This window comes from Leopardus geoffroyi, chromosome C1, assembly GCF_018350155.1.
Source record: "Leopardus geoffroyi isolate Oge1 chromosome C1, O.geoffroyi_Oge1_pat1.0, whole genome shotgun sequence".
NCBI classification, from domain to species: Eukaryota; Metazoa; Chordata; class Mammalia; order Carnivora; family Felidae; genus Leopardus; species Leopardus geoffroyi.
Window position 1 is genome coordinate 14,816,706 of NC_059328.1, and position 27,443 is coordinate 14,844,148.

The 27,443-nt window shown below is 50.9% G+C and overlaps 1 protein-coding gene and 1 long non-coding RNA gene across 4 annotated transcripts in view; one reads left to right on the top strand and one right to left on the bottom strand.

The window, feature by feature from the left end:
* VWA5B1 (von Willebrand factor A domain containing 5B1) overlaps positions 1 to 27,443 on the top strand; it is a 60,585-nt gene that overhangs the window by 15,903 nt on the left and 17,239 nt on the right. For all 3 annotated transcript variants that reach the window (XM_045475915.1, XM_045475918.1, XM_045475916.1), the window contains exons 2-12: positions 2,749 to 2,913; positions 4,132 to 4,284; positions 5,918 to 6,188; positions 9,685 to 9,830; positions 10,610 to 10,741; positions 11,387 to 11,511; positions 15,371 to 15,547; positions 19,953 to 20,063; positions 21,979 to 22,181; positions 22,641 to 22,755; positions 26,027 to 26,212. In XM_045475915.1, coding sequence (XP_045331871.1) covers positions 2,775 to 2,913; positions 4,132 to 4,284; positions 5,918 to 6,188; positions 9,685 to 9,830; positions 10,610 to 10,741; positions 11,387 to 11,511; positions 15,371 to 15,547; positions 19,953 to 20,063; positions 21,979 to 22,181; positions 22,641 to 22,755; positions 26,027 to 26,212 — 1,758 coding nt within the window. In that variant the 5' untranslated portion in view covers positions 2,749 to 2,774. The remainder of the gene's footprint in view (positions 1 to 2,748; positions 2,914 to 4,131; positions 4,285 to 5,917; positions 6,189 to 9,684; positions 9,831 to 10,609; positions 10,742 to 11,386; positions 11,512 to 15,370; positions 15,548 to 19,952; positions 20,064 to 21,978; positions 22,182 to 22,640; positions 22,756 to 26,026; positions 26,213 to 27,443) is intronic.
* Positions 1,219 to 2,193, bottom strand: LOC123597312. The gene is made up of 2 exons (XR_006712071.1): positions 1,774 to 2,193; positions 1,219 to 1,453 (listed from the first exon to the last, which is right to left on the bottom strand). It is a non-coding gene; the product is annotated as an uncharacterized LOC123597312 (long non-coding RNA).

The following is a 27,443-nucleotide window of genomic DNA, read 5'->3' on the forward strand; positions in this document are numbered from 1 at the left end:
ACAGGGAGGAAAACCTGCCTTGAACTTGACCTCAAATTTGTGTTCCCCACCCTTTGACTTTGCTTCCCTGCCAGAGTCCAGCTCCTGTAGATCCAGGGGTTCCCGAAGGATGAACGGCGTAGGCGAAAAAGTGAAAATAAAATAAAACAAAAATAAAGGTGGACACAGACCACAGCAGTGTGTCGGACTGGCCGCTTTATCGTGGCAAACGTGGCATTATATTTGCTAGCGATTTCCCTGTAGCGTGCGTCATCTACGTTTTCTGGGCTTTAATTCTAAAATGTTCCTGTGTGTAATCACCCTTTGAGGAATAACATGGTTATTTTCTCATAACGCTCCCTCCTGCCCTTTGCTTATTGATTAATTTCTTACATTATTTTCATGACATATCGATGTTTATCTGTAATCTATAAAGCATTTGCTTTGCTGTTTTCATGAAAGGTCATCTATCTCTCAACATCTCAAGTGGGACAGTTACAGGGACATGACCTCTTAGTTGTTTCCCTGAACCACTTGTGGTTTGAGGAACAAAAGGGTTCGCCTCGGTCTGAGGTGCCAGGAGGGGGCCAAGAGGGCCTTAGGAACCCACGCCTTAGGCATTCTCAGAGAGACCATGCACCTAGGAACTTATGAACCATTCTGCACTTTAACCAACTAGGTTCAATCATCATCTGGAATGCCTCCTGGGGGCCAAGTGGGCCTAGGGGTTGGAGTAATTTGTGCCCATAGATACGCTCCTTTGTTGCCGGAGTGGGGCTTTCAACTCCATTTGTCTCTCCTTGGCTGGGAGATGTATGGGGCTATCCTTCCTTTAGGTAGAGGAGTCTTTATAGGGGGTGGCAAGGGTTAAATGTAGGGCCGCGCAATTTCCTTGCGGAACCTTATTTTCCTTCCCCAATAGTTCTTTTCCCAGGGGGCCTGTCGAGGGCAATTCCCCAACAGACAATTCCCCAGGTTTTTTTTATTTAAGGCCAAATTACGTAAAAGCGGGAGGACAAGAAGCTTCACTGTCAGCGGGCCACCGTGCAGTCCCGATCCGTCCACCGCCCGGGCCCTGCCGTCAGGCTGGCTGGAGAGCTCAGCTTCTGGCACTTCCCGTTCCCACCCCGCCCTTCAAGCCCAGGGATTACCCAGGAGGGTCCTGGGAGCCCAGTAGATAATGGACACATCATTGCCCCGTGAAGTGCTCGGTCCTTCGCGATGATGTAACGACAATCATCCGTTCTCCTATCGGTTTAATCAGCACTGAGGGTACAATAGGAAGCACAAAGAGACACGGCCTATCCCTCCAGGAGCACACACTGTAAATGGGATGACAGACAGCAACAAAATAACCTCACACAACAAAATGTATCCCTGCAAATGGATACATTTGCTCTCAGCGGAGGCAGACGAATGAAGGACGCTGGGCACAGGTGGTGTCACTTCCCTGCGGGGCAACCCTCCGTTGACACTGAAGGACAAGAAGGAGGTGACTAGTTTTGTTTTTTTTTTTAATTTTTTTAATGTTTATTTATTTTTGAGAGAGGGAGAGAGAGCACAAGCGGGAGAGGGGCAGAGAGAGAGGGAGACACAATTCCAAGCAGGCTCCAGGCTCCAAGCCCAAGGCGGGGCTCAAACCCACAGACCGCAAGATCTTGACCCGAGCTGAAGTCAGAGGCTTAACTGACTGAGCCACCCAAGTGCCCCAGGAGGTTACTAGTTTAAAGTGGGTGGTGGGGTGAACCTTCCAGGGGGTGAACAGCAGAACAAAGGTGGGAGGTCACAGGATACCTCTGAGGAATGGACTGGAAGCCTGGGAGAGTCCCAAAGGCTGGATGCGGACGTGATGACTGACTAGCGGCCCTAGGCGGGCTTAAGGGTTTCGGTCTCTGCCCCAGGAGCAGGGTGGGGGGGGGAAAGAGACCAAATCAACTGGTGCTTTGCTATGGGGGCGTGGCCACTGAGTAGAGAAATGGCTGGAGGGGACGGTGACAGATTCAAGAGGCCAATGGGGCACCTCGGTCCAGACAGAGGTGGTGGCTGGAATGAGGGTGCAGGTGTCAGGGAGGCGAAGGCACGATGGATGCCACCGCTTTTCCAGAGGTAAATCACAAGCCTTGGCCGTGGCCTGGGGATGGGGGGTGCTGAAAAAGAGGTGCCAGGAATCACTCCCAGGCTTTTGACCTGCACTCCTGGAGGGAGGGTGGCCCCTTTCACCTGAGTCTCTTTTGGGGGTGCTCCTCACTCCCCTCACAACCCCGGGCTGCTGGTGGTGGGCAGATTCATTTCAGACGCCCCCTGAAATCAGAGAAGGGGGGATGTGGTGAGCGATTTCAGTTCCCTCATGCTGCACAGGAAGCAGCCTCAGCTCAGAGATTATGGGACTGACATAGGGATGGGGTCAGAGCCCAAAGCCCCGGACTCCCATCCAGAGTTACGGGAGCACCGTCCACCGGGGAGGATTCCAGCTTGGCCGTGAGCCTGCTTGGACTCCAGCCCCGATTGTGCCCCCTCTCGCTGAGTAAGCCCAAGTGGGTCACCTGTCTTCAGGCCTCAGTTTCCCTGCTGTGACATGGAGGGAAATGAAATTCCCACTTCTCTCAGGGGTGCTTAAGAGATAGCAGGGGTCACTACCCGGGAAGCGTGTGGGGAACATGGAGAGAACAGTGTGCTGGCCGCCTGTGGGAGCTGAAGTGGAGAACTGGTTTGGGAAGGGATGGGGGTGGGGTTTCCCCACTTCCTGTCCTTCCTGTCTCTTTCTTGCAGGGTCTGAAGGCTGAGTAGCCAGCGGGATGCCTGGGCTGCTGAACCAGCTCACAGGGGCAGCCCTGCCCCTCACCGCCTCCGATGTCACCTCCTTCGTCAGTGGCTACGCCCTGGGGCTGACGGCCTCTCTCACCTATGGCAACCTGGAAACCCAGCCCTTTCAAGGTGAGGACCCCTGTTATGGCTGCCCTAGGGCCACCCTGCTCTCAACGTTTTTTCCTCATTTTGACACACACAAGCCGATGGACGTAGGGCAAGTCATGTAACTTCTCTGGCATTTCTGCCCCCAAGAGGCCTCAGAGCCAGTAGCAAATCAGGTCGGGCTTTGGGCTCAGCCCCCACCAGCTGTCCCAGGACTGCCTGTGTCCCACACGGGCGTGCCCACCTGCATCAAATGGCCAGACCCAACTTTCTCAGGGAGCCCCACAGCAGGAGAGTCGTCAAGACTCCATGCAAACCCAGGAGCTCCCACTCTTAGGCGTGGCTCACCCTGGTCATCTGTTTAGGAAAATCTCCAGAGGGTGACAAAACAGAACTTGCTGGGGACCCAGGAGACTAAACGACAGGCCAATGTCAGGATGGTCCTTTGGCATGCCACATGCGGGAAGAACCAGCCTCTGCCCATTTCGTAGATGAGGAAACTGAGGCTCAGAGGTTTGGGAGCCGGGATGGGCTCACCATCAGCCAGGCATTGCGCCGCCCTGGTGTTCGTGGCCACGTTAAATGAGATATAGCCTTGATCCCTCTACTGAATCAGAATCTGCCTTTTAACAAGACCCCCAGGGTGACTCATGTGCTCTTAGAGTCTGGGAGGCACTAAGGTCTAAACACACGGGGCACACACTCTGGGGCACATAGCTCAATAAATGGTGGCTACTTTTTCCATTTGCATGACAACCTCATGAGTTTGGCTCTACTGAGCCCATTTTACAGATGGGGCTGGGAGGCTTAGAGAAGCTAAGTGTCTTATCCAAAATCACCAGGCGAGGAGAGGTGGTAGGGACTGGATTAGAACCTTAGTTTTAAGGTTCTTCTTCCTCCAATGTCCCAGCATGCAGAATAGGTCACATAAAAATCCAGATTTCCACTGTGTCTTGAAAACTCAAAAGCCCTGGCCGCATGGGTCTCATGTGCCTGCACAGTCAGCTGGGACAGGGGAGCAGATGTCCCTTTTCCAGTCGCCCCACTGTTCCCACAGTTCCTCTGCTGCACTTGCCTGCGTGGCTCCAGAGCCACAAGGTCCCAGCCAGAGTCCTCTGGCACCCTCTCTGTGACAGTGAGAACCAACCATCGATCTGGCAGGTCCAAGGCTTGGGTGCCCTCCGTGATGCTGATGCAGGGTGGGGCTGGGACCCTCCGTGATGCTGGGCCCTTCCCTGGCAGGCCTCTTTGTGTACCCACTGGATGAATACACCACAGTGATCGGCTTTGAGGCAGTCATTGCCGACCGTGTCGTGACAGTACAGATCAAGGACAAAGCCAAGATGGATAGCAGCCGCTTTGATGGCACCCGCATCCGAGCCACAAATGTCACAGGTGAGGAGGACGGAAGGGCCGTGGCAGGGCCTGGGTCTGGCTGGGGTCTCAAGCGGTCTGAAAGGACAACAGTGGGATAGGGTAGAGAGAGCACTAAACTAGGAGTCAGGAATCCTGTGTGCCCTCAGGCTGATAATTTACTTCTCTGAACCTCATTCCTGTTCTCTCACCTCAAAAGCAGGGTGAGGATCAAAGGAGGCGACAAAAGCGTTGCTAAGTTGCCTCTACAGAGCAGAACAGCGTGTCCATTAAGCTCAGAGGTTGTGGAATGAATCACACCAGGGTTTGACTCCCCATGCTGTTGCAAATGGTATGGGCTTAAAGACAAAATTACACTTCATCCGTAAAATGGAACAAATAATCGTACGCATCCAAAGCCGAACAGAGACGTGATTGTGGAGATGGCAGTCTCTGGTACAGAGTAAGTACCCCAGTCATGGCTGCGGATGCCTGCTATTGAGGATACTGAGGCACAGAGAGGGCCCACACAGCCTCCCTGTGCCATCTGAGGGGACAGCGTGAGTGCGGTAACCTCGCAGCATGGCCCAGGACCTCAGAGGAAGTTAAGGCCGTGAATATATTCTTCAGGCAACACCCAGGCCGGGTGGTGCAGAAAAGGGGGGTCCCTGGGGTGGCCGGGTGGCAGGTCTGGGGCCTATCGATGGCCATGACCACCAAGGAGACATACGAAACACACAGGTGCCCAGATGCAGTCTGAGCTGGTGGGAGAGTAAGACCAGAAAGGAATCCCAGAGAGGAAAGGAAAGGAAAGCCATCCCCAACACGTACTGAGGGGAAGCCCTGGGGTGAGCCCTCTACATGCAGTGTCTCACTTGAACTTGTCTCAGCCCAAGTTCACACAGCATGTTAGTGACAAGTCAGGATTTGAAGTCAGACCAAGGATCATGTGACATAAGAGACTCTTACCATTGGATCTGTGACCAAAGTGACATTTGTTCACCTGATCATTAAGACAGTCAAGAATCTTCGAACGAGCACCCACTGTGGGCAAGACACCAAGCTGCCTCCAAGTTGTTAGGGCTGCTCGCAGTCTGGAAGAAAAGCTGTACACACATCGGGGGAGCCGCAACGGGAGGTGGAAGGCAGCTGTGCCCAGAAGGGGTCTGCGTAACGTCAGAGGAGGGAAGGAGGGTCCGACTGGGGGCCAGAGGGGCTTTCGTGGAGGGGCTGGTGGCTGCGTGAGGCTGGCCAAGTAGGGGCGACGGAACAGGCCTCTCAGACAACAGCAATAGACATGAAAAAGGCATCTGCCCCAAAGGTGGGGGAATGCTTAAATGTGGTTCTTTGAGGGGAAGCAGGGTCTGCGGATGGGGGCGTGGCCTCTGTCCGGGTTCTGTGGGTCCCAGCCCCCCACTCCCAGCAGGGTGCCAATGGGAAGTACTCCAGCCTGGCCTCGGACCCACGTGGGTTCAGATCCTGGGCCAACGAGTTAGTTATTTGCCTAGTAACTTGGGCGAGTTGCACCCCTCCCACCCCCACCCCCCACCCCACCCCCACCCCCGCCGCTAAGCTTCAATATTCCCATCAGCAAAATGGGCTCTCAAACCTACCCCACTTCGAGGGGACTAGAGATAATATGTGCATAGCTGCTGACTCCAGGCCTGTCACTTAGGGACCACTCTGCAAGAGGGGGTTTCCGTCATCCCTCATTCCTGCACGCCGGGGAAGGTGGCTTTGGATGAGGATTTGGAGCGGGTCCTGTTCGTGGTCAACCTGGGGACCATTGTCCCCATGGAGAACATCACCATCTTCGTCAGCACTTCCTCGGAGCTCCCCACGCTGCCCAGCGGGGCTGTGCGGGTCCTGCTGCCTGCTGTCTGCGCCCCGACCGTGCCTCAGTTCTGCACCGAGAGCGCTGGCCCCTCCGGCCAACAGGCCCAAGGGTAAGGAGCCCTGCCCAGCCCAGGGCGGAGTCTCGGGTGGCAGCAGGGAGGCCGCGGATGAAGGCAGGGGAGTGTGGGGCCGGGGAGAGAGGAGAGAAGACAAGGCTTGGTGGTACAGTAGCCACCACCCAGATAATTGCTCCCTTCTGCTCGCTTAAGAATCTCCCTGAGGGGCGCCTGGGTGGCTCAGTGGGTGGAGCGTCCACTTTGGCTCAGGTCACGATCTCACGGTCCGTGAGTTCGAGCCCCGTGTCGGGCTCTGTGCTGACAGCTCAGAGTCTGGAGCCTGCTTGGGATTCTGTATCTCCCTCTCTCTCTGCCCCTCCCCCACTCACACTCTCTCTCTCTCTCTCTCTCTCAAAAATAAATAAACATTAAAAAAACATTTTTCTTTTAAATAATCTCCCTGAAATGCCCCGTGTTGCTACTGGCCAGAAGCTCAGGTATTTGGACAGCTTGGGATTCGAATTTCCAGGCTTTATTTTTTAATGCACTCGAGGCATTTTCTTAGCACCCTAATAGTGCTAGACAGACAGTGTTAGGGATACAGAAGGCGCCCAACCAACATGGCTCCTTCCCTTTTGGGACTTAGGGGGAGAGATCATTATCCAACTAATAACGTAACTGATGCGTAGGTAATTGCTTATGTATTGCATGCATAATTAATGATGTGAAAAGTGCAATGACAGGGCTGACAGTATGAAAGAGGAACCCACCCTGGAAGGCCAGTGGCCAGGCCAGGCTTCTCCAGGGACCGGAAACCAATATTTCAGCTGTGAGCTGAGCAATGAGAAGGAGGTGGGCACCGAGAGGAGAGTTCCTGTAGGTAAGAACAGCAGGGGCAAAGGCCCTGAGGTAGCAAGGACAGACCCCAGAGAACTGAAGCTCGGTGACACGAAATGAGGCTATAGACACTTAGGACACCCTGTAGCCCTGGCTGACTTTGGATTTCTTCCAAAAGCAACAAAAAGCCAGTAATAGGGGTTTTAGGAAGGTGGGACTGGGAAAACTACAAGCCCAGGACAAGAGGGTTTCTCTGTGCTCTGCCGTGCCCCCCCCCAACAGGAAAAGAAGGTGGGTCACAGCCTGAGGCACCTGCTGCTGAAATTGGGGCTCCTCCCTTCCCCCCCACCCCGTGGGGACTGAGGCGGGTGAGCATTTCCCATGCAGGGAGAGAGGAGGCCACGGTCAAGCAGCCAAGCAGCCTGCAGCATTCAGATGTCTTTGGAGGTCTCGCATTTTATCATTCACATGTGAATTTTTAAAATCTATGCCATAGCGTCTTTGTGCTACTCTGGCATAAAAATAACACTTACAACTAATGACCAGTTGAACTGCTTAACTCCCCCCCACCCCCAAGTCTTGTCTCAAACCTTTGGGCCAAGTTGAAATCCGTGAAGATGTACCATATACATCCAGGACTTTCATACACACCCTGGTAGGACTCCGGGACAGCCGGGAACACGTGCCCATCGGGACACAGCAGTGTCAGCAAATGTCTAGATGCCGCCGACCTCAGGCTGAGCCGGGGGGAGGGTTACGGCAGCTTCCCGTGTGGAGTGAGCCTCGAGTGCAATTTTCAGTCACTACATGAACAGTAATTAAACACCTACTGTGTGCCGGGCACCGTTCTGCGTGCGGGGAATATACAACAGTAAACCAGACAGACAAGGTCGCTGTCCTCATGGGGCTGGCATTCTGACAGCAGAAGGGGGGGAGGGGCAGATGGTTAATAAAGAAATAAGCCCATAACATGTAATATGTTAGGCAAGTTCTATGAAGTTAAATGCTGTAGAGGCTAGGGAGGATAGACTGGGTGCTATTTTAGCTAGAAAGGACAGCTTAGGCAACATTTGAAGCGTGATCTGAAGAAAGGGAGGGTGGAGATATGCTTGAGGAAGAACATTCTGTGCAGAGGGCAGCGGGAGGGGTAAGTGCAAAGGCCCTGAGGCAGCAGCGGGCATGATGTGTTGGAGGAGTGGCCTGAAGGCTAAAACATCTAGCAGAGTGCGAGACAGGTCAGAGGGATGATGGGGAGTCAGACTGTATAAGGTCTTGAAGCCTAAGTGAGGACACCTGTTGTCACAGCACAGACACTTGAGGCACCAGCCAGTCTCAGACCAGGAACACCAGCTTGTGTGCTGTCTTTGTACGTGCTGACATTGGCCCCAAGTCTTCGGTGTTTGAGACACGGGGCCTACCGGAGCTGGGGACACTCAAGACCTCGGTGGATGGAAGAACAAGGGGCCCAGGAGGCCCTGAGAAGCTTATCCCTGCCCGTTCCAGCAGGCAGAGTAAAACACGCTCTCAGGAGCAGCTTGCATCAAATCCCCAGGAACCTCGGAGCTGTGCACACAGAGTGACACGAGAAAAAATAAGAATAACAGATAATAATACCAAGGGTTAGTGAGGGTGCCGAGAGGAGGAGACTCGTGTCCATTGCTGGCAGAAATGGAAACTTCGCAGCCTGGAAAGCAATCTGGTGAAACACAGCGGCTGTCCTTTGACCCACGAACCCCAGAGACATTGTTTCCTAGGTCCACAAAAGGGATGCAGACCTGCCGTGTTATCTGTTAACCCAGGGAGGCAGGGAGAAGAAGTACAATATAACAGATGCCTCCAGGTGACACGCGTCCCAGCAAAGACTGATTTGCACAGCGCACCTGGACAGAGCTTAAAAAGACAGCAGTGAGCAAAACAAGGGAAGTGATGGGCCACACACACACACACACACACACCACAGGGTGCTTTACAAGGAGACCTGCAGATTAAGCACGTAGAACAAAGACCTTAGAGGGTATGACCCTGAGGGGTGGGGGATACAGTAGGGTCAAAGACAGGGTGGGGGATGACTCAGAAAGAGAGCCTGGGAACTTGAGCCTTCAGCAGGTGACTCACTGAGCAACTCACTGTCATTATTATCTGCATTTAATGGATGGAAAACCCAGACTTGGAGAAGCGGCTTGGGCAAGGCACCCCCGGCTCACAAGGAAGAGCAGGGATCCGAGACATGGTGTGACATTGTGTGAATGTCCTCAGCGTGGAGCCAGACTCACCCGGCGAGGACACCCTCTCTGCCAAGTGCTAGTTGTGGGAACTTAGGCTAGCCGCTACATCTTGCTGAGCCTCTGTTTTCCCATATGGGAAACGGGGGTCCTGGGGGCCCTGATGCCTCTTCTACGGGAGGTGGTGAGAACGACAGGTGCCAATGCTTTGGGGCACCAGGCCTGGCACCTGGCCCATCCACCATGAGTCGTTGGCCTCATGTCAGAGTCCAGGCTCTCCCTGGGGTCAGGTCCCGTGGCCAAGTAAGGGTGTGGGGTGGGAGGAGGCTCCTCAGCCCCTTTTCGGGCTGGGCTGCAGGGAATGCCGAGGCCGCTTGGGACTCACCGTCTTCTTCCGTCTTCCTGCCGCTTCCTTCCTTCCTTCCTTCCTTCCTTCCTTCCTTCCTTCCTTCCCTCCTGCCACCTCCTCCTCCTCTCGGCCACCTCCCCAGCAAAGACAAGCATTGCTTCGGCACCCGGGCCCTGGACTCCTGGAACAAGCTGTGCCTGGCAACTCTCCTGGACACCGATGTGTCCAACCCCATGGAATACGAGTTCAACTTCCAGCTGGAGATTCGTGGGCCGTGCCTGCTCGCAGGTGAGAGAGGGCCACCTAGACCTGGATCGGGGCCGGAAAGACCTGAGGCCCGGAGGCGGGGAGGGCTTCCAGCAGAAAGCTGCCAGGGATAGAGAGGAGGGGGAGGGCAGGGAAGCTGACCCGCCCAGAAGCACATGGAGCTTCGTGGACCCCCATTTCCTGCTCCCCAACGTGTGGCCCAAAGATGAGCCCCTCCCAACGACGGGTTTCAAGGCTGCCCCCATGCCCACCTCAATGGCTCCCTTGCATAGTCAAATCGGCTGGGGAGTTTTCAGATCCCACCACCCGGATCCCACCCAGAGCTGCTGATGACAGTGGTCTGGGCTGTGTCCTGAACACTGGAATATTTAAGAGCTCCCAGATGATTCTAACATGCAACCAGAGTTGGGGACTGTTGTTCTGATGGCTCCCCTCCCCAACCCACTCAAGGTTTTAAAGGGACACGAGGACGCAGTTTCTTGTCAATGAGTGTTCTCCCAGAGCAGCGTGATGGCATTTACAGAGTGCCCAGCCATCGAGCCTTGAGCTCTTGCTTTCTTTATGTGCACTATGAGGAAGCCACCCTTTGACCCCAGTGGATCCTGAGGTCAGGGCAGGAAGGGCCACAGACATCGCCAGTCTAAGCCCCCATTTTGCAGATGGGGGAATTGAGGAGGCCTGTCCATGGTTGCACAGCAGGTCAGGAGCCCCTCATCTCTGACACGGGTCTTCCTGTCCCCAATGGAGCCCCTATTTCTCCTGAGACTCCTGAGCTTATTCCATGTTTCTGTGCCACTCAGGGGTGGAGAGTCCCACCCACGAGATCCGAGCTGATGCTGCCCCATCTGCACGCTCGGCCAAGAGCATCATTATCACCTTGGCCAACAGGCACACCTTCGACCGGCCGGTGGAGATCCTCATCCACCCCAGTGGTACTACGCGCCAGGCGGGGCCCCTGGGAGGCCTGTGGGAGGGAGGAGGTGCTGATCCTGTGGGGCAGAGATACGCGGCCAGCCCGGGAGAGGGTTGGCGGGGGGGGGGGGGGGGGGGGGGGCGGGCAGCAGAGAAAAAACCAGCAATAGTGGCTCCCAGAAACCTGACTCTAGTTGGCGGAATTGAGTGCCTCCTGCCCGGAATCTAGCTCCAGAGGCCCTGGGGGTCTCATCCACCCAATGGGGAACTTGGCCCCCAGGCCAGCTGAGCAGGTAACCTTTGAAATCCCAAGCTCAGGGAGACCCTCGCAGCTCTGAACCCTCAGAGAACAATTCTTTTGTCTCTTGAAGGCTTCATAAAATGTCAGGATCTGAAAAGATCAGAGCCCAGTCTCACCCCCATTTTACAGATGGGTAAACTGAGGCCCAGAGAAGGGTGTGAGTTCTCCATGGCCACTAGGCTCCCCTGCCTGGCAGAGAAGGAGTCTTCCCGAGACCCCACGCCACTCCAGGCAGCCAGGGGGTCCCTCCCCCTCCCCACACTGGGAGTCCTCCCCCCTCCATGAAGATCTTCCTCCTAAACCAAGGCCCCTGGCCTTGCCCTCCCACTCGGACAAGTGCCAAGAGTTGATCTCATCTCTGCAGAGCCCCACATGCCGCACGTCCTGATGGAGAAAGGGGACATGACCCTGGGAGAGTTTGAGCAGCACTTGAAGGGAAGAACGGATTTCATTAAAGGGATGAAGAAGGACAGCAGTGCAGAGAGACAGGTGCGTGTGGCTGGAGCCAAGTCAGCGGCGGCAGAACTGGGGTGACATCGGGGGCTCGGTCATCAGGGGACCCATGAGGATGCTGAGCAGGGGAAGAGGGTGGCTTGCCCGGGTCCCTCCCTCAGCACGCTGCTGGCACATCCTGATCACTGTTTCCGTCTGTGGCTGGGGCGCTGCTGGGACATGGACGTCCAGATGCAGCCGTCACTCTGTCTCCCCGTCACCCAGCAGGCACCCTGTCTTCCTGCCTCCTGCCAGCCCACCTTCTCCTAATGCCACCGAGGTGCGTAAGCCGGGCGACGTTCTAGGCTGGTGGCAGAAACAACCTTGGTCTTCTCCAGGTCACTTCATCCCAAGGAGCCCCCAGGTGCCCTCTCAGTCCCACCTTTACCCCTGGGCCTCCATTTTCCCATCTGCTGAATGGGTCTCCTGCTCTTGCTTCCTCTGAGATCCTTGCAACTATTACCTAAAGAATAAAGGCAGGGGCGCCTGGGTGGCTCGGTCGGTTGAGCGTCCGACTTCGGCTCAGGTCGCGATCTCACTGTCAGTGAGTTCGAGCCCCGCGTCGGGCTCTGGGCTGATGGCTCAGAGCCTGGAGCCTGCTTCCATTCTGTGTCTCCCCCTCTCTCTGCCCCTCCCCCGTTCATGCTCTGTCTCTCTCTGTCTCAAAAATAAATAAAACGTTATAAAAAAAAATAAAAAAAAAAATAAAGAATAAAGGCAGAGCAGAGAAAGCGGGAAGGAGACACTTTCTTGGCCCGCCCCCTGCCCCCATGAAGTGTCAGTGTGAGAAGGCCTCAGCAGGGGGCGGGGGTGGGGGCGGCTGGGGAAGGCTGGTAGGAGGCTGAGCCGGCAGCCTCTCTTGCTCGTGGCTCTGCACACCAAGCCGGGCCCTGAATGCCAAGGCAGGTGTAAGGACGATGGCACGCTTCTTTTTCTGGTATCCCCATTTTAGACGAGAACGCTGAGGTTTAGCACCCAAGAAGAACCACTCAGTTGAGAGGAAGGGAAGACCGTTGGCTTTGGTGACATGAGGTTAAGGACTCAGAGTCAACCCTGTGGGGGCAGCTTGGCTGGATCTAAGAGCCCCTCCCTGACTGGCAGAGGACCATGGCAGAGGGGGAGGGCATGGGAATATGTAGACCCTTCCCTGCTCGTGCCAACCCCTTCAGCAGACATCCCCCTGGCAGGGCCTGCTTGGTGGGGGGCAGGAGGGATGGCGAAAGGAAAGGGTCAGTAGCTCACTGCCCCTGTCGTCGCATGTTAGGGACCCCACTGGGAACATCTGCCTTCCCAGAGGGGCTCTCTCACCCAGATGAGTCAGTTCGGAGAAGAGGCTGGGGCCAGGTTCTCAGAGTGGGGGTGTCCCCGAGCTCTGAGGACTGTAGCATGTGGGCAGCAGTGGGGGCAGTGGGTCTCCCAGGCCTGGGGCTCCTCTGCCTGCCAAGATTAAATCAATTAGCCCCTGGAGGGCGGAAGCAAATGAGAATTTGCCACCTTGGGTTGGTTATGCAAGTACCCTGTATTCTCATGAGCTCCGGGGATGACAGGGGATCACCCAGAGCCACTAAGAAGAGATGAGTTTATTGCAATTGGATAAAGGCAGCGGGAGGAGACATTGGTGAATCCTGAGCCGGGGTCCCCATGCCATCTTGCTGAGAGGCAAAACTCAGGTTCCCAGAAGGGGCTCCTGTCACTGGCAGATGAGGCTGTTGCTGCCTTGGGCTCTGTCTTCCGGAAAGCCAGGCTGGGCAGTGGCCTTTGGCAAAGGAGTTCTATGTGGGAGGGAGAGCGTGATCCCTCACGGAGGAGGGAGGCAGGCATCCAGAAGGTGAACATCAATCATGAAGAGTGGGTATGACAAGCCGTCAGAGGCTGTGATTTAGCAAAGAGGGGCAAATGACACAGAGGAAGATGCCACGTACAAGAGACAGATGCAGAGAGAAGCAGAGGCAAGTAGAGACAGAGACTGGAAGAAAGAAAAAAAGCAACTCAGAGATGCACACATAGGTGCCCACACAGATTCATTTCTCATTTATTTATTCAACAAACACCATGTTCCCCAGGAGATGTCAGGCTCTGTTCTAGGCACTGGGAGGACACTAAAAATGACATGTCCTTGTTCTCATGGAGCTTACATTCTAGCACAGACTAGAAGTAAACGAATGAGCAAGTTCAGGGGCAGAGAGGGCTGGGGACCAAGAAAGAAATACCGCAGAATGATATGATATAATGCGTGATAAGCATGGGCGCTGCTTAGCCTGGTGTTTAGAGAAAGCCTGTCTGAGAATGAGGCCTGGTGAGTGGTGAACAATGGAAGACCGTGCACAAAACTGAAAGCAGAATAAGGGCGACGCGTCTGGGAAACAGGTGGCTGGAATTGCCAAAACGTAGTGGGCAAAGATGGCGGGGACAGGTAGGCAGGGGTCAGGCACTAGGGGGCTTCATAACCATGGTGCAAGGCATGGGGGAAGCTGTGGTGTAAGCAGCAGAACGACAAGGATGATCACACTCCCTGCTCTATGTAGAGAACAGGCCACAGGGAGGTAAGAGTGGTTGACAGAGGCATTAAAGGTCCAGACTAGAGACAGTACGGTCCCAAACTGGGCTGGGGTGGGGGTAGAGACACAGAGAAGAAGACAAGTTCAGAGCGCATCTCAGCGACAGAGCTGACAATGCTTTGCTGAACGACGAGCCGTGGGGGCAGGGGGAGGAAGATAAGAGAGGAACCAAGGACAAGCCCTAGGTCTTGGGTGTGAACACACCTGGGTGGGTGATGATGTCACCTACCGAGTTGGGGAAGGGGCTGAAATGAAAACACTGAGAAACAGACACAAAGAGGCACGCGCACGGAGACAGTCAGACGAAGAGGCAGACAGAGGAAATGGGGGTGAGGAGAGAGAGAGAGGTAGGGCGAGGATGGAGGAAATGAGATTCGGCGCAGCGTGCGTGGTGAGTCTGGAAGCAGGGTTCAGCAGCAGCGTGCCAGGGCAAGTGAAGAGAACACACAGAAAGGTAAAGAAGTGTGGTGCTGTCCCGCCTTCTTTCTACCGGGCTCTGAGGTAAGCCCTGGTAAGATGGAAAGAGACTCAGGTATGCATACAAGCTAGGAGGAGGCAGCCAGGTAAGCAAAACATTGCAATGTGAGAAGCGCCTGGGTCCCCACAACAAACAGCAGCAGATACAGTGATGGTGGCTCCCGTGTAGAGACACTTGCTCTGCGCCAGGCGGCAGGCTTCACGGGCATCGCACTTAGTCCATATAACTCCGTGAGATCAGTACTCTTGTCTTCATTCCATGCGTGAGGAAATTAAGCAATAGTCAGTTCACCCTGAAGACGCGGGCAGGCATTCTAAAGAGGTAAAATCTGAAGACGGAGTAGGAAGTTATCAGAGGGAGAGAAGCGGTAAACCTAGGGATACCGAGTTCACAGCCAAGATGAGCCGGAGGGAGTGGCTTAGACGCTGGGGGTGAAAGCCAGAAACACACTTCTCAGCTGAGGTCCTGCACGTGTCCATCCCATAACCACCCTGAGAAGGGGATGCCACTTGCCCCATTTTATAAATGAAGAAACAGACCCAGAGGAGGGACGTGCCCAAGATCACACAGCTGGACGGTGAGAGCTGGGATTTAAACCCCGGTCTTTCTGCCTCCAAAGTCTATGCTTGCTGTTCGTTGCCACTGTGAAAGTCTAGCAAACGGAAGAACCAGGTATGGTCGACCTGGAAGTGTCTCTCGTGCGGAGCATGAGTGGGATCTTGACAAAACCTGGTGAGTAACGGGGGACCAGCGTGAGCCCCCAGGAGCAGCTCTGGACGCCTTGAGTGCTCAAGTGAGAGAGTTTTCCTTTCTTCTCCAGACAGAAATCATCCGGAAGCGTCTCCACAAGGACATCCTCCACCATTCGGTCATCATGCTCAACTTCTGTCCCGACCTCCAGTCAGTCCAGCCGAACCTGAGAAAGACCCATGGGGAGTTTATCTTCCTCATTGACCGGAGTGGCAGCATGAGTGGGACCAACATCCACCGTGTCAAGGTACCTATAAGAGGACCCATGCCCCGGGATTTAGGGCTTCAGGGTGAACCAGCTTCCTCAGCACTCTCTGTTCCAAGCAGCCCTCCTTCCACACCTGAACTACTTTCCTAAATTACTCCGGGACTAAAAGGAACAACTCAACTTTCTAAAATCCATTTGAACACAGACACCCAAACTCAACTTATTCCCCAAATAAAACCCTGAAATGGATAAGCAGAGGTAGAACTGTTGCCCATTTACCAAGGGATAAAGTCATCATCAATAGCTTTCCCTGGCACTCTGCAAACCTTTGTTGAGTGCCTGCTTGGGCTGAGACATCTCACCAGGTACTGAGTGGAGAGAGGCACAGAGAAGAGAGGAGGGAACTCACATAGCATCAGGTTTATGTGCCAGATACAATACCAGCCACTTAATGCACAGCGTGGTGTTGAATCCAGACAATAATCCCGTGAGGTTGGCCCTCTTGTCACCATTCTCCAAATGGGAAAGCCAATCCTGAAAATTTCAGTAACCTACCCAAAGTCACACAGCTAGTGTGGTCTAAGATCAAACCCATGTCTGTCTGTTCCTACCACCTGACATCAGAGATTCATTGCACATGGCCTCAGCCATTAAGAACTGTGTACAATCCACTAGAAAATATTTGGTTCATTCTTTTTTTTTTTCAAGTGCCTAATATGTGCAAAGCCCAGTGCTTGGCCATCTGGAAAGACAACAGGTTGTAAATGTAGTTCCTGGCCTCAAGGCGTTCACAGTCGAGTGAGGGAGCAGCCCTGCTAACCAGTCATAGCTGGGAGCATGGTCCCACTGCAGTGGGAAGTTCTGAAGGAGTACAGAAGAGTGATAAACTTTCCCCCCCACACACATATCCAGAAGTGTTTCCTCTCCTTCAGGAGATTATTCACCTCGATTATGGCATTATCTAACTCTCCTTTGTATTTTTCATTGTGGAGAGGTATGTCTCCTCTGCTGGAGTTATGAACTCATTAAGGGAAAGGACCAGATCTTTCTCATCTATCTCTCCCCATGGAGCCTCGCTCTGTACTTACCCATAAAAAGCCCCCAGTTGCTGTTTATTGAACTGGGTAAAGGCTCATAGTTCGAGGAAATGAAGGATACGGGAACAGGAAGAGAGACAGTTCTGCTGCTGTCACCTGAAATGTCATCCCTCCCCCTAGTTTGTCTCTGGAGCAAACTCTTGTTCCCAGGGCAACAGGATTGGTAAGGAGGGGAGGGGTTAGATGGGATCTGTGATGCCAGGTATCTCCTCAGGCTTGCCATGACTAGGTTTAATCTTGAAGCATGCCTGAGCAATCATGTATGAGACCCAAGCTCCTGTTTGAGGCCTCTAGACGCTGAGGTACAGGACTAGTTGTCACCTTCTCCCCACCTTTGTCTGCCATCAAAAGCAAGAATTAGAATGGGGAGCTGTCCATAGTTCTGCTGAAGTATGCTCCAGGACCGTGTGGCCATGTGTATTTCATTCCATAGCTGTATCAGTTTTTCAGACATCTCTTCAGTTATTCTTAAGTATCATGGGATCTTATGATAGCTCTTAGCATTTAAGTCATTTTTCCTGCCATTTTCCAGGTAAAGAAACTAAGTCCCCAAGAAGCTAGGTGTTCTCCCCAGCACCACAGGGCTAATGAGGAAGTCAAAGCCTCCCATATCTTGGATCAGTGCTCATTTTCCTTAGGTTGCTGGTAGAGTATTAGAATACTCTTTTACTGAGAAAGGCTCTCTTCTCTATGTCATTTCTGCTGTATGGATTAATAGAAAGAGCAATGCTTGGGTTTGGGGATCAGTTCTGCCACTGACCTGCTATGTGGCTTTGGACAAGTGGCTTCTCAACTCTGGGATTCATTTATCCTTTCTGCAAAATGAGCAAGAACGATTAATTCAGGGAGGGCAAACATATGTCACATGTCCCTTTGTTCCTCTCTCCTAAGGCCAGACAGACATCAATAATTGACCATGGCATTTTTTCTCATGCTGAGCCTGGACTCATTCTCTACACCCTTGTCATCTCAGTGGTCCAGGCTGTTACTACCAGTTAAATGGAGTCAGTTTATGAGTGGAAATCTATTTCCTGAACTAAAGACCTTTCCAAACTTTACCCTCTAGAATTTTCAGACAATGACTTCCTCTGACTCTCCTCTCAGTCCTTTCCCCCTTTGGAGTCTCCCCTGCTCTCTTTTCCAGTTCAGCTCACTGAGCTCAAGGTCATCTCTCCACAAATGGCTTTACATTGGCACAATCCATTCTGCTACACATGCCCTTTTTAGAAAAAGGTACAGAAATCACTCAGGCACACGCTCCTTTCCCCACTGACAACGAGGCCATAGGGGGGTTGCTTAGGGCATTAATTGTGTGCCATTAGGTAGACATTTTAGGGAAAACTAGGCTCAGGAAGGTGGGAGAGAATAGAAATCCAAACAGCCACACCAAGGGGGAAAGTTCAGCCAATTTAATTTCCTGCAGCTGGTCTCATTCTTCAGCTGCCACTCGATGCCAAAAACATGGCTTTAAAAATTCTAATAGGTGTGAGCAGAGACAATCTGTATGGATCAGCAGAGTCTCCCGCTAGCAGGAATATACATTAGTGGCTAATGAAAAAATAAGCAGATATTGACTTCTTTTGTAGAGAAACAAAATGTATTGACACAGGCAACAAAAAGAGATGGAGAGAACGGTGAAGGTTGATGTTAATGTTTGATGTTTGTGGAGGGGGATGGGAGAGGGGCTGCAGGTCTGTGGAGCCTGCAAGGCTGTATTGCTGTGGAAGTTGCCAAGACAGACTTGCAAGTGCTTCCTTCTGGATTCTGGAATATAACAATTTGTCTCTCTGTGAAGTCAGCTGAGATCCCTGGGGTGCCATCAATAAACTCCTTGAGGGTGACAGAGAGCCCCTCATTTCTGAGCTCTGTGCCAAGGCAGAGCCAACATGAATAAGGATCTCAGAGCTATGTTTTAAAAGCTGTCTTAGGTTTTGCAATCCAGAGCAACTTCTTAACCCTCTGAGCCTCAGTTTTCTTTTTAATGTTTTTCTTTTTGAGAAAAAAAGGAAGGGGGGGGGAGGGGCCGAGAGAGAGGGAGACACAGAATCCGAAGCAGGCTCCAGGCTCTGAACTGTCAGCACAGAGCCTGACGTGGGGCTCAAACTCACGAACTGTGAGATCATGACCTGAGCCAAAGTTGGACGCTTAAATGACTGAGCCACCCAGGTGCCCCTGAGCCTCAGTTTTCTTACCTGTAAAACAGAGGCATTGCTATTAATATGTTTCTCTTTGGGGTGGTAATAGTAACCATTTACTGAATGTTTACTAAGTGCTAGGCTGAGGCTTACAGGAGGGACATAACTAACCCAAGGTCAAGTTAGTAATGGGGCAAAAGTGAGATTTAAACCAACATACATCTAACTTCAAAATGTATCTTCTTAACCACTGTGCTGTAATGCATGTTAAAGAGATTAAATGAGATAATTAATAGAAAGTGCTTAGCACAGGATTTGGCACATAGTAATTGCTTGATATTTACCACTGCACTGTTCTATCATCATCATCATTATCAATACCATCATCATCATCAACATCATCATCATCATCATCATCCCCCGCCCCCACCATCTCTCCACCTTTCTTCTTTGTCATTATTTATTTCAACAGACCTTTATCAAGGTCTCCTGGTGTTGTCTAGTTAAGCAGGTTAGGACTCTACTGTTCACAAACTTCAGAGGCAAGGTGACACATGTTTGAGTTTTTGACTCCACTATTGTCAGAATGCTCACCAATGACTTATCGCACCCCTCTGTGCCTGAATTTTCTCTTGTATAAAAGGGGAATAATGTTGTGCCTGCCTAAAGGGTTATTGCAAAGATTACATACAGTAATGTGTGTTAAGTATCTCCTGGCATTTAACAAATATGAGCTGAAGAGACTGTCCCTAAGAGATTTGTCCCTAGTTAACAGTGGGGAGGGGGCCCATCTGATGCAGAAGGCCCTGGATGAAAGCCAGAAGCCTGTTCCATCAACAGTGTGCCCTGGACCCAGCCAGATGCCTCCCTTAGACATTGATTTTGTTTTTGCAGAAGGGAATGGATATTCTCTGCTCTCCCCAACTCTCAGGGTCAGCAGGAGGTGAAAGGGAACTGGCAAATATAATAGAAGGACTTTGAGAAGTCAGGCTTGCTACACGGGTGAGAAGTTTTATGATGATGGCTTTGGTCCAGCCTCTGGTCTCCCTGTCAGCAAATTTCTAGATCTGAGGGAGAAGGCAATGTTGGGTGCAGGCGGGGGATGGAAGGCCTGCCTGGAGGCCGCTTCTGGCTGGGATGAGAACACTGGTGTGTGGTGGCAAAGGTCATAGCTCCTTTCTGAATTCTGAACATCCCTTTCTTGCCTGCCAGGATGCCATGCTGGTGGCTCTTAAGAGCCTCATGCCGGCCTGCCTCTTCAATGTCATTGGGTTTGGATCCACATTTAAGACCCTCTTCCCTTCCAGCCAGACCTACAGTGAGGTAAGGAGGGGGAAGGGCTGGGTCCAGGAATGGATGGGTGGTGAGGAGCAGAGGAAAAGAAGAAAAAGAAGGAGGAGGTAACCCTGAGGCCAGCCTCAGAAGCCATCCCTCACGTGGCACCTCAGTGATGCCCACAAGTAGAGAACCAGGGAGGCTATCTCTGGGTAGGCCGGTTTCTAACATCTCTTTTTTTTTTTTTTTAGTTTATTTATTTCAAGAGAGAGAGAGAGAGATCATGCACACATGTGCATGAGTGGGAGAGGGGCAGAAGAGAGAGAGAGAGAGAGGGAGAGAATCCCAAGCAAGCTCCATGCTGGGCTCAATCCCACAACCATGAGATCATGACCTGAGATGACCTGAGCCAAAATCAAGAGCTGGACCCTCAACTGACTGAGCCACCCAGGCGCCCTGTCTCCTCTTTAAAATAAGGAATATTTTAGGCAAAGTGTAGGTGTGCACAAAGAGGGGATACAAGGAAGGGGTGGAGATAGGATATATCCTAGGCCTGCCACTCACTGAAGCCTCTGTTTCAAGAGAACGATGGACCCATGCAAGGTTGAGCTAAAGGAGGGAATGGAAAGGGGATTGTGGAGTGAATAGGTGGGGAGGTGGGCTAAGAATAGAACTCACAAGGTTCAAACTACAATTTAGAGCAAGAGGGCTGGGGCCCCAGCAGCATGTTCAAAATTGGAGCATATCCTATCCAGACCTAGGAACAGGAAGAAAGAAAGTAAGGGAGGGAGAGGAGAGAGGAAGGAAGAACATTTTTCAGTGAAAAATAACTTTATGGGCTTTTAAAACATTTTTTAAAAATTATATATTGATTGTCCCACGATTTCTAAATCTGGATAATCAAAAAGAAAAAAATTTAAATCTCCCATGATCACATCACAAAAAAAAAAGAAAGAAAGTCCACTGTTATAGGCTTAGTATAAAGCCTTCCAGACCTTGTTCTATGTATTTACACACATTTTTAATAAAGATAGGATTAGACCTGCCACAACACAACAGCCTATCATAAGCATATTTCTGTGCCAGTAAATATTAATCTGCAGCATAATTTAAATGGCTGCCTAGTATTTCACTACACAGGTAAATCGGGACTTACTTAACTAGATCCCTACAGTTGGGCATTTAAATTGCTTCCATTTATTTTTCTATCCAGTCATCTTTGTAGCAAAGACGCTGTACCCATCCTTAATGATTCCCTTAGGATAAACCCTTAGTTCTGTTGGTTCAAAAGGGACATATACATTTCAAGACTTTTGCTATATGCCGTTACCCCAATCATGGGAGTTGAAAGAGCATCTTCGTGAATCGGGAGCAGGACATCTGATGTCCAGTGAGAATCTGTTCCTGCTGCAGTGACATCCATCTGGTACAGCAGTCCTTGGCCAGTTGAGTTTCACAGTATTGATCCAGGAGAAGGGGAATCTGCAGCCCACGTCGGGGTACTTTGATTTCCTCAAAGCACCATAGGGAGTTAGCATCCCAGGCAGGCCAGGACTCAAGTCTTGAGATTTCTAGTGTAATGTTCTTATATCACTACACTTCCTGCCTTGCTCATCAGAAAAGGACACCTCATTTGTGCTGAGCAGTTGGGGCTTGATGTGCTACCTTTTAAGGGGTGTTTATATTTTTAATGAGGAACAAAGAAAGGACAAAGGTAAGTTAACACACCATCAACAGCATTAGGGCACTGGTAGGGGGTGTTATTGGGCAGAATCACCCCAAATGAGTCGCCATCTATTCCTCCTGTGCACGGACAGGGTTGAAATTGGGAATATGAGTCAATCCAGCGAGACCCAACTAAGATCTAGGGAAACAAAGGACTTATCCTCCGGGGGGCTTGGAGTCTCGGAGCCATATGGTGATCCTGGGGACTACCTTCCCTGCCTGTGGCACTTCCTTGCAGGAGAGCGTGGCCATGGCCTGTGATAACATCCAGAGAATGCGGGCCGACATGGGTGGCACCAATATCCTCTCCCCGCTCAAGTGGATCATCCGGCAGCCAGTGCACCGAGGCCACCCACGGATTCTCTTCCTGATCACGGACGGTGCCGTCAACAACACCGGGAAGGTGCTAGAACTGGTGCGAAACCATGCCTTCTCCACCAGGTGGGCACAAGCTGAAGGTCTAGGGCTTGGTTATCCTGGGTGGCCCTGGGCTGGGGGTGGCTGAACCAGGGCATCATGGAAAGTGCCAGAAAGGGAGGAGAGAACTCCCAATTCCTACAGTGCTTTGCGTCCAGGGTGGTGTAGCTGACTTCAGAGTTTGCCTTTTTGCCTCAAGAGTTCAGATGGAATGAGACGCCCACACCTCTGCTTCCAAAGGGCAGCCTCGTCAGAGGAAGTCCTTCCTGCTGCTTTGACTCTGTCCTGGGGTGGGGGCTGATGGGCTATTGTGAATGTGAGTGCCTGCTGCTGGCCCTCTTCCTTCACCTTCACCCTCTACCTGATGTTAGGACCAGCTCTGAGATAGCTCTGCCGGCTCATGCTCTGTCCCTTTCCCCACTAAAGGGACAAAGGTGGCACAGAGGACCAGAAGTAGCAGCCTCTCTCCTCCCCTTCTCCCAGGTGCTATAGCTTTGGAATTGGACCCAACGTGTGCCACAGACTGGTGAAAGGGTTGGCAACTGTGTCCAAGGGCAGTGCTGAATTTCTGATGGAGGGAGAACGGCTGCAACCCAAGGTGGGCGACAGGGGCTCAGTCTCTCCTGGTGCTGGTACCTCAGGGGTGGAGCTGGAACTTCATTTCATCCAGGTCTGAGCTCCCCGCTAGGCCACACTACACCCCAGTGAGGATCAGAGAGGTGGAGGCCACAGAGCAGGCACCTTCTGGAGCTAGTCCAGGACACTAGATCCACTGGTCTCCAGTCACCGGATCTACGTGCTCCGTCCCTGGCTGGGCAGGAGAGGGGCTTCTGAAAGAGTCACTGCCTCTATGGATACGAGTTGTGTTTGGGGTCATTTCTGACCACATTCCTGATGGTGACAAATGGTGGCTCAAAAGAAATCTAAAGGACCCAGAAATCAAGGGGATTATAGTCTTCTCTCCATTTTCTGCACAGCTGGCACAAATAACTCAACCCTTAGAAAAACCGTGTGTCAGCCCAGGTCCTCCAGGAACCAGGGACAGCTCTGGAGTTAAGAGTGCAAGAGGTTCACTGGGGGATAATATCTATGAAAGAGGAAAGAGGAAGAAGCGGGACGGAGCACTCTTCAGCCCATGATGCATTTGCATGCCTGTGAAAGGGAGGAAGGGAAGCAGCATGGAGAAGGGAGAGCCTGACTGCAGGTCTGGCAAGGTCTCAGCAAGGACCCAACGGAGAGCTCTGGAGCAAAGATCTCCCATTAGGTAGTCAGATTAGGCTGAAACATCAGGTCCGCCCTGCTCAGCCATTGCCTCGGGGCTTCCAGGCAGAAGTGTGGTCTTGGCTCAGAAGCTGGAGCGTTACATCTGGAGACTATCACCTAACTGCATGCCTTGCTGCAAAGAACACAGTCTTCCTCTGAGGGAGATCTGGGAGTGCACCTTTTTGGCTGCCACAATCCCCAAATCATTTTTCTCCAGCTTTGCAGTACCTTTGAAGAAATCAGCCTAGCTAGTGCTAAACCACAGCTGTCGTTTTTGTTTGTTTGTTTTTTAATTTTTTTTTTTAATTTACATCCAAATTAGTGAGCATATAGTGCAACAATGATTTCAGGAGTAGATTCCTTAGTGCTCCTTACCCATTTAGCCCGTCCCCCCTCCCACAACTACTCCAGCAACCCTCTGTTTGTTCTCCACATTTATGAGTCTCTTCTGTTTTGTCCCCCTCCCCATTTTTATATTATTTTTGTTTCCCTTCCCTTATGTTCATCTGTTTTGTCTCTTAAAGTCCTCATATGAGTGAAGTCATATGATTTTTGTCTGTCTCTGACTAATTTCACTTAGCGTAATCCCCTCCAGTTCCATCCACATAGTTGCAAATGGCAACTTTTCATTCTTTTTGATTGCTGAGTAATACTCCATTGTATATATATACCACATTTTCTTTATCCATTCATCCATCGATGGACATTTGGGCTCTTTCCATACTTTGGCTATTGTTGATAGTGCTGCTATAAACACGGGGGTACATGTGTCCCTTCGAAACAGCACACCTGTATCCCTTGGATAAATACCTAGTAGTGCAATTGCTGGGTCGTAGGGTAGTTCTATTTTTAGTTTTTTGAGGAATCTCCATACTGTTTTCCAGAGTGGCTGTGCCAGCTTGCGTTCCCACCAACAGTGCAAAAGAGATCCTCTTTCTCCACATCCTCGCCAACATCTGTTGTTGCCTGAGTTGTTAATGTTAGCCATTCTGACAGGTGTAAGGTGGTATCTCATTGTGGTTTTGATTTGTATTTCCCTGATGATGAGTGATGTTGAGCATTTTTTCATGTGTCGGTTGGCCATCTGGATGTCTTCTTTGGAGAAGTGTCTATTCATGTCTTTTGCCCATTTCTTCACTGGATTATTTGGTTTTGGGGTGTTGAGTTTGCTAAGTTCTTTATAGATTTTGGATACTAACCCTTTATCTGATATGTCATTTGCAAATATCTTCTCCCATTCCGTCTTTTGCCTTTTAGCTTTGCTGATTGTTTCCTTCGCCGTGCAGAAGCTTTTTATTTTGATGAGGTCCCAGTAGTTCATTTTTGCTTTTGTTTTCCTTGCCTCCGGAGATGTGTTGAGTAAGAAGTTGCTGCGGCCAAGATCAAAGACGTTTTTGCCTGCTTTCTCCTGGAGGATTTTGATGGCTTCCTGTCTTACATTTAGGTCTTTCATCCATTTTGAGTTTATTTTTGTGTCTGGTGTAAGAAAGCGGTCCAGGTTCATTCTTCTGCATGTCGCTGTCCAGTTTTCCCAGCACCATTTGCTGAAGAGACTGTCTTTACTCCAATGGATATTCTTTCCTGCTTTGTCAAAGATTAGTTGGTCATATGTTTGTGGGTCCATTTCTGGGTTCTCTATTCTGTTCCAATGATCTGAGTGTCTGTTCTTATGCCAGTACCATGCTGTCTTGATGGTTACAGCTTTGTAGTATAGCTTGAAATCTGGGATTGTGATGCCTCCTGCTTTGCAGTTTTCTTTTTCAGGATTGCTTTGGCTATTCGGGGTCTTTTCTGGTTCCATACAAATTTTAGGATTATTTGTTCTAGCTCTGTGAAGAATGCCGGTGTTATTTTGATAGGGATTGCATTGAATATATAGATTGCTTTGGATAGTATCGACGTTTTAACAATATTTGTTCTTCCTATCCGGGAGCATGGAAACTTTTTCCATTTAAAAAAATTTTTTTTTAACATTTATTTACTTTTTGAGAGACAGAGAGATACAAAGTGTGAGTGAGGGCGGGGCAAAGAGAGAGGGAATCCCAGATTCCAAAGCAGGCTCCAGGCCCTGGGCTCAACACAGGGCTCGAACTTACAAACTGCAAGATCATAACCTGAGCTGAAGGCAGATGTTCAACTGACTGAGCCACCCAGGCCACCCCCACAGATGACATGTATTGAACATTTATCATGAGGCAGCTACTTCAAATCCAGTATCTCGGCTAATCCTCCCAATGACATTGAGAGTTGAAAATCACTAACTCACTTTACCAGTGGGGAAACTGAGGCCCAGGGAGGCAAATTAACTTGCTCAAGATCACTCTCCAGTCCACGCTTTGACACAAGCTTCCTGTGGGCCCTGGGCTAGTCACAACCTTACTTTGGATCTTGGGTTTTCCCATTATGCTAGGCTTAGAGGAGCATTCTGGTAGTTTAAGAAGCTCAGAGGCATGTTCACTGTTGGACAAGCCACCCCAAAGCCCACTGTGTCTTCTCTGCTCACACCCTCTCGTGTTCATACCCACACGATCTTTGTGGGTTCTCCTCATATGTGCATGTTTCTGCTCACGCATGCCTCCAACCTGTGTTCTGACTCTGCCCAACAGATGATCAAATCCCTGAAGAAGGCTATGGCCCCAGTCCTGAGTGATGTAACTGTGGAGTGGGTCTTCCCTGAGACCACCGAGGTCCTAATCTCGCCTGTCAGCACCAGCTGCCTCTTCCCTGGAGAGCGGCTGGTGGGGTATGGCATTGTGTGTGATGCCTCCTTATACATCTCCCATCCCAGATATGTAAGTATCTTAGACATTCCAGAACCTTGCCCACAAAGCCATCCTTAGCTGGAAAGACTACTGGGAACTAGGAACTAATTGGATCTGGTGTTTACAGTTGTGGGGCATGGTGTCCAGGCCAAGGGCATGTGGTCATGATGACATTGCTTGGCTAAGTGCTGTCATTGCAATACGTGGTTCTTAAGATCCCCTGCAGCAGAAAACTTGGGGTAACGTGCTTAAAATGCAGACTCCAACCTCCAACCTGGGCCTACTGAATCAAAGTCTTTGAGGGTAAGGCCTAGGAACCTATATTTTATATAATCTCCTCAAGGTGATTTTGATAAACAATTCATTTCAGAATAACTGCGTTCAGGTTTCTTTCCCCAAACACTCTATTCAGGTCATGTTTCCTCAGATGAGTTTGTGTTTTATTTACATGGATAATTCTCTTGTATGTGGTGACAGACGTGAGATAAAAGTGAGGAATGTCTATAAGGAAGGTGGAGTTCATGTTAAAACGTGGGAGATTGCCCGAGAAGCTATTTCCCCATCCATCTTCCCTCTTTAGTGAGTCTCTCCTCTCCTGCTTGAAGGATTTGTCCTCTTGTTTTATTTTTAAGCAGGAGTCACAAACTCATTGCCTAGAGGGATTGTGCAGGTATAAAATGATTGAAATGAACTTATAAAAATAAAAGGGAAAATGCCATGAAGGATAGCAGTGATCACTGAGTCCATAGAAAGGCCATAAGGAGTGATAAGGAATATGGCAAATTGGACAGCATGCACCCATCTAAATTGGGTGGTCCCCTACAGCTCTAACAAACTGTTCCCATGCAGAAATGTGGGCTCTGTGTTAAATGTGTGTTTCAGTCTTACAAGAGAAGTTAGAATTTTATGTGCAATTTCCAGATTTTAGAATGTTATAGAATCTCCTAAGAATCATGGTCAGGGTGATGGTTAATGTGTTGTGGAGAGCAGGGTATTCAAATGCAGGGAGAAGTTGCTCAGTCTTTGAACAGTATAGACCCTTCTTGGAGGTCTGGAGGCAGCAGATCACCAGCAGACCCTACCACTGGAAGGGACCATCAAATCCCTTCCCTTTCCTTACTCATGAGAATGGCAAAGTTTTCTCCCACTCTTATCAAGGCTGTTGGGTAAGGGTACCCTTGTATATCGTGGTGGAAACATGACTTTTCCCCCTGGAAAGCAATCTAGAAATAACTAATGAAATTTGAAATACATAACTTTT